This window comes from Stomoxys calcitrans, chromosome 5 (genome assembly GCF_963082655.1).
Source record: "Stomoxys calcitrans chromosome 5, idStoCalc2.1, whole genome shotgun sequence".
NCBI lineage: Eukaryota > Metazoa > Arthropoda > Insecta > Diptera > Muscidae > Stomoxys > Stomoxys calcitrans.
The window spans coordinates 107,759,825-107,772,856 of record NC_081556.1 but is presented as its reverse complement, the minus strand read 5'-3'; the positions used below and the strand labels follow the sequence as shown (position 1 = coordinate 107,772,856).

At 40.9% G+C, this 13,032-nt stretch overlaps 3 protein-coding genes across 3 annotated transcripts; 2 read left to right on the top strand and 1 right to left on the bottom strand.

Moving 5' to 3' along the window:
- Positions 1-2,209: 2,209 nt before the first annotated feature.
- On the bottom strand, positions 2,210-2,591 carry LOC106088393 (kunitz-like toxin PcKuz3). The gene is made up of 2 exons (XM_013253890.2): positions 2,483-2,591; positions 2,210-2,406 (listed from the first exon to the last, which is right to left on the bottom strand). Exons 1-2 carry the CDS (start codon positions 2,559-2,561, stop codon positions 2,228-2,230), a joined length of 258 nt encoding a protein of 85 aa, XP_013109344.2. The 5' UTR covers positions 2,562-2,591; the 3' UTR covers positions 2,210-2,227.
- A 2,034-nt stretch (positions 2,592-4,625) lies between these two features.
- LOC131997729 (kunitz-like toxin PcKuz3) lies at positions 4,626-5,064 on the top strand. The gene is made up of 2 exons (XM_059369153.1): positions 4,626-4,734; positions 4,811-5,064. Exons 1-2 carry the CDS (start codon positions 4,656-4,658, stop codon positions 4,987-4,989), a joined length of 258 nt encoding a protein of 85 aa, XP_059225136.1. The 5' UTR covers positions 4,626-4,655; the 3' UTR covers positions 4,990-5,064.
- Positions 5,065-10,412: 5,348 nt separating this feature from the next.
- On the top strand, positions 10,413-10,867 carry LOC106088394 (male accessory gland serine protease inhibitor-like). Its single transcript, XM_059369152.1, has 2 exons — positions 10,413-10,545; positions 10,609-10,867. The coding sequence occupies exons 1-2, from the start codon at positions 10,470-10,472 to the stop codon at positions 10,791-10,793; spliced, it is 261 nt and encodes an 86-aa protein (XP_059225135.1). The 5' UTR covers positions 10,413-10,469; the 3' UTR covers positions 10,794-10,867.
- The last annotated feature ends 2,165 nt before the right edge of the window (positions 10,868-13,032 follow it).

Here is a 13,032-nt window from a genome sequence, read left to right as displayed (position 1 = left end):
AGCTTTATCAGGTTATGAACCGATTTGAACCATACTTGGCACATTTGTGGGCTATCATAACAAAACGCGTCGTGCAGAATTTCATTCTAATCGGGTAAGAATTGCTCCCTCTAGAGGCTCAAGAAGTCAAGACCCAAGATTGGTTTATATGGCAGCTATATCAGGTTATAAACCGATTGGAACCTTATTTGGCATAGTTGTTGCATATCATAACAAAACTCGTCACGCAAAATTTCATTCCAATCGAATAATAATTGCGACCTCTAGAGGCTCAAGAAGTCAAGACCCAAAATCGGTTTATATGGCAGCAACATCAGGTTATGGACCGATTTGAAGCATTCATGGCACATTTGTTGGATATCATAATAAAACACGTCGTGCAAAAATGTCATTCCAATCGGATAAGAATTGCGCCCTCTAGAGGCTCAGGAAGTCAAAACCCAAGACCGGCTTATATGGCAGCTATATCAGGTTAAAAACCGATTTAAACCTTATTTGGCAAAGTTGTTGGATTTTATAACAAAACACGTCGTGCAAAAATGTCATTCCAATCGGATAAGAATTGCGCCCTCTAGAGGCTCAGGAAGTCAAGACCCAAGATCGGTTTATATGGCAGCTATATCAGGTTATGAACCGATTTGAACCATAGTCAGCCCAGTTGTTGGAAGTGATATCAAAACATTACGTGCAAAATCAAATCGGACGAGAATTGCGCCCTCTAGAGGCTCAAGAAGTCAAGACCCAAGATCTGTTTATATGGCAGCTATATGAAAACATTTAACGATTTGGCCCATTTACAATCCCAACCGATCTACACTAATTAGCTTTACTCCTTAAAAAGTTAGCGTGCTTTCGACAGACAGACGGACGGACAGACGGACGGACATTGCTAGTTCGACTTAGAACGTCACGACGATCAAGAACATACATCTTTTATAGAGTCCTAGACGCACATTTCGAAGTGTTACAAACAGAATGACGAAATTTGTATACCCCATCGTATGGTGGAGGGTATAAAAAATGTCATAAAAATACTGAAGTTGATTCGCCCAAAACTATTCCTGTAAAACTGATATATTTGCAGAGACAAGCACATTTTGAATGATTTTAAAAATTAGGATCGGCCTATAAATAGTGTGTTGGCAAGCAGTACAAAATACTGCTTTGACTTTATGACAAAATGTTACAGCAGATAGGTCAGTAGCTGCATCCAGAAGAGTTCATAATTATACCCTACAACACTACTGTGCCACGGGGTATTATAACTTAGTTATTTTGTTTGTAACACCCAGAAGGATGAGAAATAGACCCATTGATAAGTATACCGATCGACTCGGAATCACTTTCTGATTCGATTTAGCTATGTCCGTCTCTCTGTATGTCCGTTTGTCCATGTTTATTTGCGCACAAGGTACAGGACCCAATTTATATCCGATCGTCTTGAAAATTGACAAACGCATTTTCTTGGGCCTAGAGACGAAGCCTATTGAAATTGAAAAAAAATCGGTTCAGATTTGGATATAGCTCCCATATATATGTTCGTCCGATTTGGGCTAAAATTGCAATTATATGGTCATTTGTTAACCGACTCCCACGAAATTTTACACAAGGGGTTCTATTATAAGTTTTGACATTATCGGAGAATTTCATAGAAATCGGCTGAGACTAAAACATAGCTCCCATATATATATTCATCTGATTTGGACTAAAATTGCAATTATATAGTCATTTCTAAACCGATTCCCGCGAAACTTTGCAAAAGGGTCTCTCTTATCAGCCTCGACGTTATTGGTGCACTTTATAGAAATCGGTTCAGATTTAGATATAGCTCTCATATATATATGTATCACAAGATTTTCACTCCTAGAGCCACTGCAAGGGTATTTATTGACCAAGCTTCACAAAACATTGTACAACACTTTCCTTAACGATGCAAACTTATTTCCACTCAATTTTTCCTGCAGCATGTCGCACATTGGAATAGGCTGCTTTAAAGTCTCAGGACCTCTTTCCCAATAATGTGAATCTCTCCTGTTATCCAGGGTTTTTTGGACTGATTTCAATAATATATATACATTATAGAATCGGAAGAGTATGTTTTAAATAAGTTATTTAATTTTTTTTTATTTAAATTCATCTTGTGCAATGTTTAAATAATTTTTACTACAATGACAATACAAAAGGAAAGGAAGACTCCTTGTTAGTTGCGTTGCGTATGCAGTGATGTTCACATGCAGTGATATTGACATGCAGCCTTTGAGCAATAACGATTACTGTTGCCACCACAGCCGCGATATTTAAACTCCTTGCAGCTGCGTGATGATTTGTCATACCACCATCTGGTAACACTATGACAATTAGATCCTAAATTACCCAAACGACGTGGTTGACTGCAACTGTGACGATCTTCAAAAGGAGGAATGCAAAATTAGAATCTCACTCTACTCTCAGTAAACTAGGAAAAGTTAGGAGTTTCATTTACCTGGATCATTGCGACATTGTGCATGTGCAGCTACAAGGATTGTTGCCAACAAGAAGAAGAAGCAAAGTAATTTATTCATTTTGTAGGAATTTAAGAAATGTTTAGCACTTTTCACTGCGGATGATTTCTGACGAATTTCGTAGTAATTTAATAGCCTTTTATACGAAATTTTTATGGCACAACACTCATCTGGTATTATTATTTGTGTTATATAAGCTAGAATGAATGCCCCGTTATAAGCGGAAAATCTGTTGTTATTGTTAAGCTCGCTCTACCCCATTTAAGGGGCTCCACCTGTTTATTGTATGTGGTCATGTCGTCTTAATACCGAAACGACATTTTATGACTTTTATCGAGTTTTGTACACAACTTTTTAAATATCGACAGAATTTTCTTTTGATATCCAATACAATGCAATGTGATGAGATGCAGTGGTTATGGTGATTTCAGACCTCTTACACAACACTCACATAAATTTGTTATTCAAAATAGCTAGAGATGGGCGATGGGTAAATACCCAAAAGTTATTCACCCGGTAAATTGGGTAAGTAACCGGTATTGGCTCATAACACTATATCGGCAGATCGGTCTTATGTCAGTTATATCCAAGTACGGTCCGATCTGGACGATGTTCGACACAAAGGTGTAGAGGTCCCTCAAAACGCACTGTTTCAGGTTTCATCAAAATAGGACGAAAAATTCTCCTTCTATGGGCTCAATACTCTATAACGGGAGATCGGTCAATATGGTCCGATCTGGACGATATTCAACAAAACGGTTTAGAGGGGCCCCAAAACCCTGTGCCAAATTTGATCGAAATAGGTTGAAAAAGCTCCTTTTATTGGCTCATTACACTATATCGGGAGATCGGTCTATATGGCAGCTATATCCAAATATGGTCTGTTCTGGACCATATCTGACAGGAAGGGGTAGGGGTCTACCGGAACACATTGTGCCAAATTTCATGGAATTCGGGTAATAAATGGATCTTTTATACGCTATAACGGGAGATCGGTCGGTCGGTCTATAGCGCAGTATATTCAAATATAGTCCGATCTGATGCATACACTTCCGTCAGCTATAGCAACTATAAAACCTAATATTTTTATACCCTCCTCTTGATTCATATTCTTTATGGGGTCTTAGACCAATATTATAACCTCTACCATAGGATAGGTAAACCCATCCATATCAGATCGAACTATATTTGAATATAGCTGCGCTATAGACCGACCGACCGATCTCCCGATATAGCGTATAAAAGATCCATTTATTACCCGAATTCCATGAAATTTGGCACAATGTGTTCCGGTAGACCTCTACCCCTTCCTGTCAGATGTGGTCCAGAACGGACCATATTTGGATATAGCTGCCATATAGACCGATCTCCCGATATAGTGTAATGAGCCAATAAAAGGAGCTTTTTCAACCTAGTTCGATAAAATTTGGCACCGGGTTTTGGTGCCCCTCTAAACCGTTTTGTTGAATATCGTCCAGATCGGACCATATTGACCCATCTCCCGTTATAGAGTATTGAGCCCATATAAGGAGAATTTTTCATCCCATTTTGATGAAACCTGAAATAGTGCGTTTTGACGGGCCTCTACACCTTTGTGTCGAACATCGTCCAGATCGGACCGTACTTGGATATAACTGCCATAAGACCGATCACCCGATATAGTGTTATGAGCCAATACCGGTTATTTACCTAATTTACCGGGTGAATACCTTTTGGGTATTTACTCATCGCCCATCTCTAGCCATTTTGAATAGCAAATTTATGTGAGTGTTGTGTAAGAGGTCTGAAATCACCATAACCACTGCATCTTATCACATTGCATTGTATTGGATATCAAAAGAAAATTCCGTCGATATTTAAAAAGTTGTGTACAAAACTCGATAAAAGTCATGAAATGTCGTTTCGGTATTAAGACGACATGACCAGATACAATAAACAGGTGGAGCCCCTTTAATGGGGTAGAGCGATTTTAACAATAACAAACAGATTTTCCGCTTATGAGGGGCATTCATTCTAGCTTATATAACACAAATAATAATAACAGATGGATGTTGTGCCATAAAAATTTCGTATAAAAGGCTATTAAATTACTACGAAATTCATCAGAAATCATCAGTAGTGAAAAGTGCTAAACATTTCTTAAATTCCTACAAAATGAATAAATTACTTTGCTTCTTCTTCTTGATGGCAGCAATCCTTGTAGCTGCACATGGACAATGTCGCAATGATCCAGGTAAATGAAACTCCTAACTTTTCCTAGTTTACTGAGAGTAGAGTGAGATTCTAATTTTGCATTCCTCCTTTTGAAGATCGTCACAGTTGCAGTCAACCACGTCGTTTGGGTAATTTAGGATCTAATTGTCATAGTGTTACCAGATGGTGGTATGACAAATCATCACGCAGCTGCAAGGAGTTTAAATATCGCGGCTGTGGTGGCAACAGTAATCGTTATTGCTCGAAGTCTGCATGTCAAAATCACTGCATGTGAACATCACTGCATACGCAACGCAACTAACAAGGAGTCTTCCTTTCCTTTTGTATTGTCATTGTAGTAAAAATTATTTAAACATTGCCCAAGATGAATTTAAATAAAAAAAAAAAAACAATTTAAATGACTCATTTAAAACATCCTCTGTCGATTCTACATAGTATATATATATTTTTGAAATCAGTCCAAAAAACCCTGAATAACAGCCTATCCCAATGTGCGACATCCTGCAGGAAAAATTGTGTGGAAATAAGTTTGCATTTTTGAAGTGATAAAGATATCATCAGGAGGCCACCGTAGCGCAGAGGTTAGCATGTCCACCTATGACGCTGAACACCTGGGTTCGAATCCTGGTGAGACCATGAGAAAACATTTTCAGCGATGGTTTTCCCCTCCTAATGCTGGCAACATATGTGAGGTACTATGCCATATGAAACTTCTCTCCAAAGAGGGGTCGCACTGCGGCACGCCGTTCGGACTCGGCTATAAAAAGGAGACCCCTTATCATTGAGCTTAAACTTGAATCGGACTATACTCATTGCTATGTGAGAAGTTTGCCCCTGTTTGTTAGGGGATTGTTCATGGGCAAAATTTGCAATTTGCAAAGATATTATCACGAAATTCGGCCCTAAAAAAATTTAGCTCAAACTGCCAAAAGGGCAATTATGGAACAATTTGGAAAATCTATCATTTGATGGAATGTGTTGGGAGCACCCTACAAAATTATGTTTGTGTGTGGGAAATCTTTTAAACTTTCCAATATATTCAACAAACAATTCTTATAGGGCTTCATGTTTGGAAATCGAACCACAAATGAACATTTCGCTATTTTGGAAAACAAAACCAGACTTCAACCAACTTAGGGGCATAAAAGTGAGAACATTTTGAGATTTTGTGTGTAATACAAAAGTCCGGAGAGATTATTTGTATCCACCACTAAAGAATAGGGGTTATATTCATTTTGTCATTCCAATTGCAATGCATCAAAATAACCATTACTGACTCTACAAAGTATATATATTAATGATCATCGTAAAATTCTAAGGCCATTTAACGATGTCCGTGTGTCTGTACGTCTGTACGTTGCTCTGTTCTATAGCTTTCAAAAATTGAGATGTTCATCAAAATGGAAAGAAGTTCTTTGTAACTGTGAAATTACTATAGTAAGCTTATGCCTTAAAAGTTTTATAGAAAACAAGTAAATACGGACTAAAGTCGGACGAAGCCGACCTTTTGGTACCCTATATCACATTGGAAGTGCAAACTAAATCATTAAAACTAAAATTAACATGAAATTTAAGTGTAGAATTTCAACCAAAATCCGCACATATAGGAGTCGAGACTGAATCCTTGTGCAAAAGTTTAAGAAGTTCGGTTGATCAATTCCGTTAGCAAAGACCCTGAATGTGAAAATCCGGGGATATATATCCATGGGAGCCATATCTTAATCTGAACAAATTTTGATGAAATTCACTAGTGATCAAAATAGTCATAAGAGATACACTGAGGTCAAATTTTATGAGGATCAGTTAAGAAGTGACCGAATTATTGCAGCATTACTAAAAATACAACGGAAATATATACAGGAGTTATGTCTAAATCTTAACCGATTTCTTTGAAATTCAACAGCAATGGCGGGAGTCATAAGGGAATCCTTCTTGCCACATTTCGTGTGAATCGGTTGACAATTGACCACATTTTTGCAAAATTAGTCAAAATTGTACGAAAATATGTATGGGAACTCTACCCAGATCTGAACCTATTTGAACCTAGTGCAACAATAATGTCAAGGCTGTTAAGAGAATCCCTTGTGCAAAATTTCGTGGGAATCGGTTTACAAATGACTATAAAATTACAATTTTAATCCAAATCGGTTTTCCAAATTCAATAGGCGTCGTCTCTAGGCTCAAGAAAGTGCTTGTGTAAAATTTCAAGACGATCGGATGAAAATTGAAAGGTATTTAATCGGATTGTACTTTGTTCACAAATTTTATGGACAGACTGACGGACATAGCTAAATCGAATCAGAAAGTGATTCTGAGTCGATCAGTATACTTATCAATGAGTGTATCTCTCTTCCTTCTGGCTGTTACAAACAAAATCACTAAGTTATAATACCCTGTACCACAGTAGTAGTGTAGGGTATAATTATGATCACTACTGGATGCAGCAATTCAACAGAAGGATTATACATCCAACAGAAGGATTATACATCGGCGGCCTTCTTGGATATTGAGGGAGCCTTCAGAAATGTGGAGATAGGGGCGATAGTCGCCGCACTGGGCCGCACGGGTATACCCTTCATAATCTTCCAGTGCACCAATAATATGCTTTATGGCAGAATTATTAATGCTTACCTGGGAGATAGTGTGATCAGAGGGCCGGTGACCGAAGGAACGCCCAAAGGAGGGGTGTTCTCGCCGATTCTATGCAACTTCGTTATTAATGAAATCCTGATGGATCGGCACGAGGATTATCGCGATATCGTGCTGCTGGTCCGAGGCAGGTTTCTGTCGACGACCAGCGAGATCATGGAAGGGTCACTGAGGAGGTTGTCGCGATGGGCTAACAGAAATGTGTTGAGAACCATCCCGGGAAAATGAAGCTGGAGCTCTTCACCGGAGTGCAGACTGCCGTCCTTGGACGGGGTCACCCTGCGGCTGTTGAAGGAATCAAAGTACCTAGTCATAGTCTTCAATTATAAACTGTCCTGAAAGAGGAGCACCGAGGAAAGAAGCCGTAAGGCACTGTGCGCTTTTTACTCCTGCAGGAGGATGTTCGATAGGTAGTGGAGGGTAACTCCCAAGATGGATGGATGGATTTAATTGAAGTTTACGGCCATCGTGAGACAAGGACTGGCCCATGTTGCACTGGTGAGGTAGCCGTAGAGAAGAGGACGCGTGCGATGGAGTTCTAGAAAGTCCAGAGACTGGTCTGCGTCGGGGTCACAGGGGCACTAAGATCCGCACAGCAGGCAGGCATGGAAGCGATGGTGGATATGTAGCCCATTGAGGCCAATATTCGGGGCTGCGCCGCCAGAATCGAGCTTAGGCTGAGGGAGCTCGGCATGCTGAAGGAAGATGGTTGTGGCCACAGTCTGATTCTGGGGGTTATGGATGCGAAGGGTAGACTGAGGAGGAACTCCGACTACCTGTCACCAGTGCCGACTGGAGTGAGGGCATTCGGAATTGAATTTCGTGGTAGGGACGAATGGAGGGTGAGTATTGTACTTGAGTAGGATGAGACCTCGATCTACACAGATGTCTCCAAGATGGAGTCAGGGACTGCATTGGGGGTCTACTCCGATGCACTCAATATCAATATGTCTCTGAGACTGCCGGAAGAGTGTGCGGTCTTTAAGGCAGAGGTCTGTGCCATTGCAGTGGCCGCAAGATAAATTCTGGTAGGGGATTTACCGCCCTCGAAACTCAGAATTTATCTGGACAGTATGGCGGGGCTCAAGGCCTTAGGGTCGAGTATGGTGAAGTCGAGATGTGTGGCGGATTGTTTGGAGTCCCTGGATAGGCTCCGGACCCACGATGTGACGCTCACATGGGTTCCTGGGCATGAAGGGATTCCAGGGAATGAGAGGGTAGACGATTGCGCCAGAAGCGTTTCGTCGGCGCCTAACGGATCAGTCATTGGCCATTTGTTGAGCTACTAAACAAACACACAGGTCATGGCCAGGGAGGCGTCGGTGGCGAGGTGGGACTCAGTGGAAAATTGCTGGACTGCAAAGGCGCTATGGCCGGTCATCGACCGGAGGAGGACAAGGGAGTTGCTGGCGCTGATAAAAGGTCGATGAGTACCTTGACAGGAATCATTACTTTGCCATGGCGGCGCGCATGGGGATACCGCACAATGACTTCTGAAGTAGTTGCCTCTATGAGGATGAAGAGGAGAATATTGAGCACTTGAGGTGTTCATGTTCGGCTCTGCAGGTATGTATGTAGGCTCTCCTTTCTGTAGAGCCGTTTCTTTTGTGATCTGGGTGAACTTGCGAACGTACCTCTGGTAGGTCTGCTAAGATTTGTTGAAGGAACTGGATGGTTGTGATTTAAACGTAGCCCCCATATAAACCGATCCTCAATGTTGACGTTTCAAACCCCTAGAAGACTCAATTTTTATCCGATTTGGCTGAAATTTGACACAAGGACTTCTGTTAAGACTTCCAACATTTGTGCTCAGTATGATATGAATCGGTCTAAAAAGTTATATAGAAACCGATACCCATTCTTGTATTCTTGAGCTCCTAGAAGCCCCAATTTTCATCAGATTTGGGTGAAATTTGGCATAAGGCCATCTTTTCTGACTTCCAATATAGGTGACAAGTATGATTCGAATCGTGGTGCAGAGGTTATTATGTCCTCTTATGACGCCGAACGCCTGGGTGCAAACCCCGACGGAAACAGCAGACAAAATTTCGACGGTGGTTATCCCGTTATGAATGCTATATTTGTGAGGTATCCTGCTATGTTCAAACTTCTCTATCAAGGTGTGTCGCTATACGACACGCCGTTCGGACACGGAGGAACCCTATCATTGAGCATAAACTTCAGTCGGACTGCACTCTTTAATATGAGAGAAGTATTCCCTGTTCCTTAGTGGAATGTTCAAGGGAAATTTAGTAGTACAAACTGATACAGACCCCATATAAACTGATCCCAGCATTTGGCTTCTTGTGACCCTAAAAGCGTCATTATTCTTCCAAACTGGATGAAATTTGGTATGTGAAGTACACTTATGCCCTCCATCACTCACGCCAAATATAGAGCTTCCATATAAAGCGATCTTCGGATTTGATTTATACGCAAAAGTCTTAGAAGTCTTAGTTTTTACCCGATTTGGCACATGAAGTACCCTTATGTCCTCTAATATACACAACGAGTTCTGCCCAGAAACCGATTACCCGAGTGAAGTCTTAATCAGTACCCGATTTGATTATTTCAAGTAAATTCAAATACAAACTGAATTAACAAGGGTGGGGGGTACCATAGTGGGGGTATCCAAGATTGGGGCCGACTGAACTCGGCACACTCTTACTTTTTACTTGTATTTTGTTGACTTGCAAAGGATGGTGTTGCCATTGGAACAATGGAATGTGCAATGTGCACCTGTTTCTAGATTGAGATCGACATATGGTAAAATTTAAAAACAAATTTTGTAACAATGGAGTGAATGAAGACCATAGGTCAACATTAATATCAGATAAATACATTGTTTCAGCAAATAATCAGAATTGGGCATTTGCCATGTGCATCCCATTGTAGATTGAGATCGACATATGTTTAAATTCAAAACAGATATTGTAGTACAAAAACAATGAAGAGAATGAAGACCATAGGTCAACATTAAACTCAGCTTAATGTATTATTTCAGCAAATAATCTGAACTGGGCATTTTGAACTGGGCATATATAAGCTTCTGTTCTACACCGATCAATATCAAAACAAGCATACACTTTTGAATACTAACCCAAAATGAATATAATCTCCGTCATTTTATTTTTCACCACAATGGTCCTTGTCGTCAATGGACAATGCCGCAATGCGCCAGGTAAGTTATACACCAGTGCAACTTCAATTTGCCCCAATGGTTTGTTTTTTTCCCTCAATTTAGCGCAACCCAATTGTGGAGACCGACTAAACACTGGACATGGTGGCCATGGTTGCCACAGGGGTGCAAGATGGTGGTACGACCGATCCTCGAATTCTTGCAAGGAATTCTCATATCATGGCTGTGGTGGCAATCAGAATCGTTGGTGCTCCAAGGCAGCCTGCGAAAATCGTTGCAGACGTCATTAAAATGAAATTGCAGCATTTTGAAATAAGGGTCAAAATAAATCCTCTAATTTGAATAAACGCTAATCTAACTAAAATATTTTATAGTATGGATGGGTTAACCGTAGCGCAGAGGTTAGCAGGTCCGCCTATGACGCTGAACCCCTTTGTGCAAATCCTGGCGAGACCATCAGTAAAAATTTTCAGCGATGGTTTTCCCTCCTAAGGCTACCAACATTTGTAAGGTACAATGCCATTGAAAAACTTCTCTCCAAAGAGGTGTCGCACTACGGCACGCCGTACGGACTCGGCTATAAAAAGGAGGCCCCTTATCATTGAGTTTAAAACTTGCATAGGACTGCACTCATTGATATGTGAGAAGTGTGCCCCTGTTCCTTAGTGGAATGTTCATGGGCAAAATTTGCATTTTGGTAATATGGGGTTCAAATGAGCGGCATTGGGGAGTAGAGCTCGAAATTGATTCCCACTTTCGGTACCAAGTTTCTGGGGGTTCACCCATTCCGCAAAGGCAATATGGGAATCAAATAAAAGGCATTTTTGAGTAAAATACGAATCAGATATAGGTCGTAGGGTCCTCTCAAGATCCCTATGAGAATATCGGGCTCAAATATAGTCTTTTAAGAATGGAGTCGGAAAGTTTAGCCTCCACATTACAGGTAAATTTCATAGGAATCGGTTCAGATTTGGATATATTGGGTTGCCCAAAAAGTAATTGCGGATTTTTTAAAAGAAAGTAAATGCATTTTTAATAAAACTTAGAATGAACTTTAATCAAATATACTTTTTTTACACTTTTTTTCTAAAGCAAGCTAAAAGTAACAGCTGATCACAAGCTGTGAAAAAAATTTGTCAACGCTGACTATATGAAAAATCCGCAATTTTTGGGCAACCCAATAGATTTCGCCACGGCAAAAAACATGGTAGTTAGTAGCACCAGATTTCAACATAAAAATATTCACAAAGCCACATGGCTGTCATCCGATCAAAACACGAAGGATCAAATTGATCCCGTTGTGGTAGATGGTACGCATTCATACAACGTCTCAGAAGTACGATCGATCCGTGGAGCGAATATAGATTCGGATCATTACCTTGTTGCAGCAAAGGTTCGCACCCGTTTGAACATGGCGAGGAAAGTACGATCTGACACTGCACGGAAGCTGGACATTGAAAAGCTGCAAACACAACAAATGGCAGCGGCAGAACTCCACTCGACTGACCCAACTGCTTGATCAAAGCACTCCTTGTTCCGATGATATAATGGCGCACTGGTAAACTATTGCCCACACCATGGAAAATGTCGCGAAATCCATACTTGGGTACAGGAAGCTTCCTCCAAAAAACCCATGGTACGACCAAGAGTGTCGAGATGGTACTGAAGCCAAGAATGCGGCATATAGAGCAACCCTGCAATCAGTAGTGACGCGCCAGATGAAGGAGAGGTATCGGGAGAAAAGGAGAGAGGAGAAACGTCTATTCCGCAGAAAGATAAAGGAAATGGAAAGACGTGAGTGTGAGCGAATTGAGATGTACAGGAGTCAGAATGAAGTGCGGAAATTCTACCAAACAATTAAACACCAAACCGATGGCTTTGGTGCAGGCACATCCTCCTGCAGAGCCACAGAAGTAACTGATACAGATAACATGCTGAGGATATGGAGGATAAACGTCTATTCTGCAGAAAGAAAGTCAGAATGAAGTGCGGAAATTCTACCAAAGAATTAAACACCAAATCGATGGCTTTGGTGCAGGCACATTCTCCTGCAGAGACAAAGAAGGAAATCTGGTAACATGCTGAGGATATGGAAAGAACATTTTACCCAACTGCTAGTGTCCGATGTTGGCGGCGAGAAGGATAACGCAGAACCAATCCCTGATGATGGTATAGAATGTTTACCTCCTAGTCAGAATGAGGTCCAAGTAGCAGTAACCCGACTAAAGAACAACAAGGCAGCAGGAGCCGACGGGTTACCCGCTGAACTATTTAAGACCGGAAGCGACACGCTGATAAGGCGTATGCATTAGCTTATCTGCGCAATCTGGCTAGAAGAACGCATACCCGATGATTGGAACCTCAGCATACTATGTCCCGTACATAAAAAAGGAGACAAGACGGAATGTGCCAACTACAGAGGAATAAGTCTCCTCCTCATTGCATACAAGATTCTCTCCAGTATACTGTGTGAAAGATTAAAACATAAAAACAATGAGATAATTGGACCCTATCAATGCGGCTTTATAC

What these genes read in the sequence shown, in the direction of transcription:
- LOC106088393 (XM_013253890.2), bottom strand. Translation starts at nt 2,561, where the DNA reads ATGAATAAATTACTTTGCTTCTTCTTCTTGTTGGCAACAATCCTTGTA. An exon ending in ACAATGTCGCAATGATCCAG is followed by an intron (nt 2,407 to 2,482) that starts GTAAATGAAACT and finishes CTCCTTTTGAAG; the next exon opens with ATCGTCACAGTTGCAGTCAA.
- LOC131997729 (XM_059369153.1), top strand. Translation starts at nt 4,656, where the DNA reads ATGAATAAATTACTTTGCTTCTTCTTCTTGATGGCAGCAATCCTTGTA. An exon ending in ACAATGTCGCAATGATCCAG is followed by an intron (nt 4,735 to 4,810) that starts GTAAATGAAACT and finishes CTCCTTTTGAAG; the next exon opens with ATCGTCACAGTTGCAGTCAA.
- LOC106088394 (XM_059369152.1), top strand. Translation starts at nt 10,470, where the DNA reads ATGAATATAATCTCCGTCATTTTATTTTTCACCACAATGGTCCTTGTC. An exon ending in ACAATGCCGCAATGCGCCAG is followed by an intron (nt 10,546 to 10,608) that starts GTAAGTTATACA and finishes CCCTCAATTTAG; the next exon opens with CGCAACCCAATTGTGGAGAC.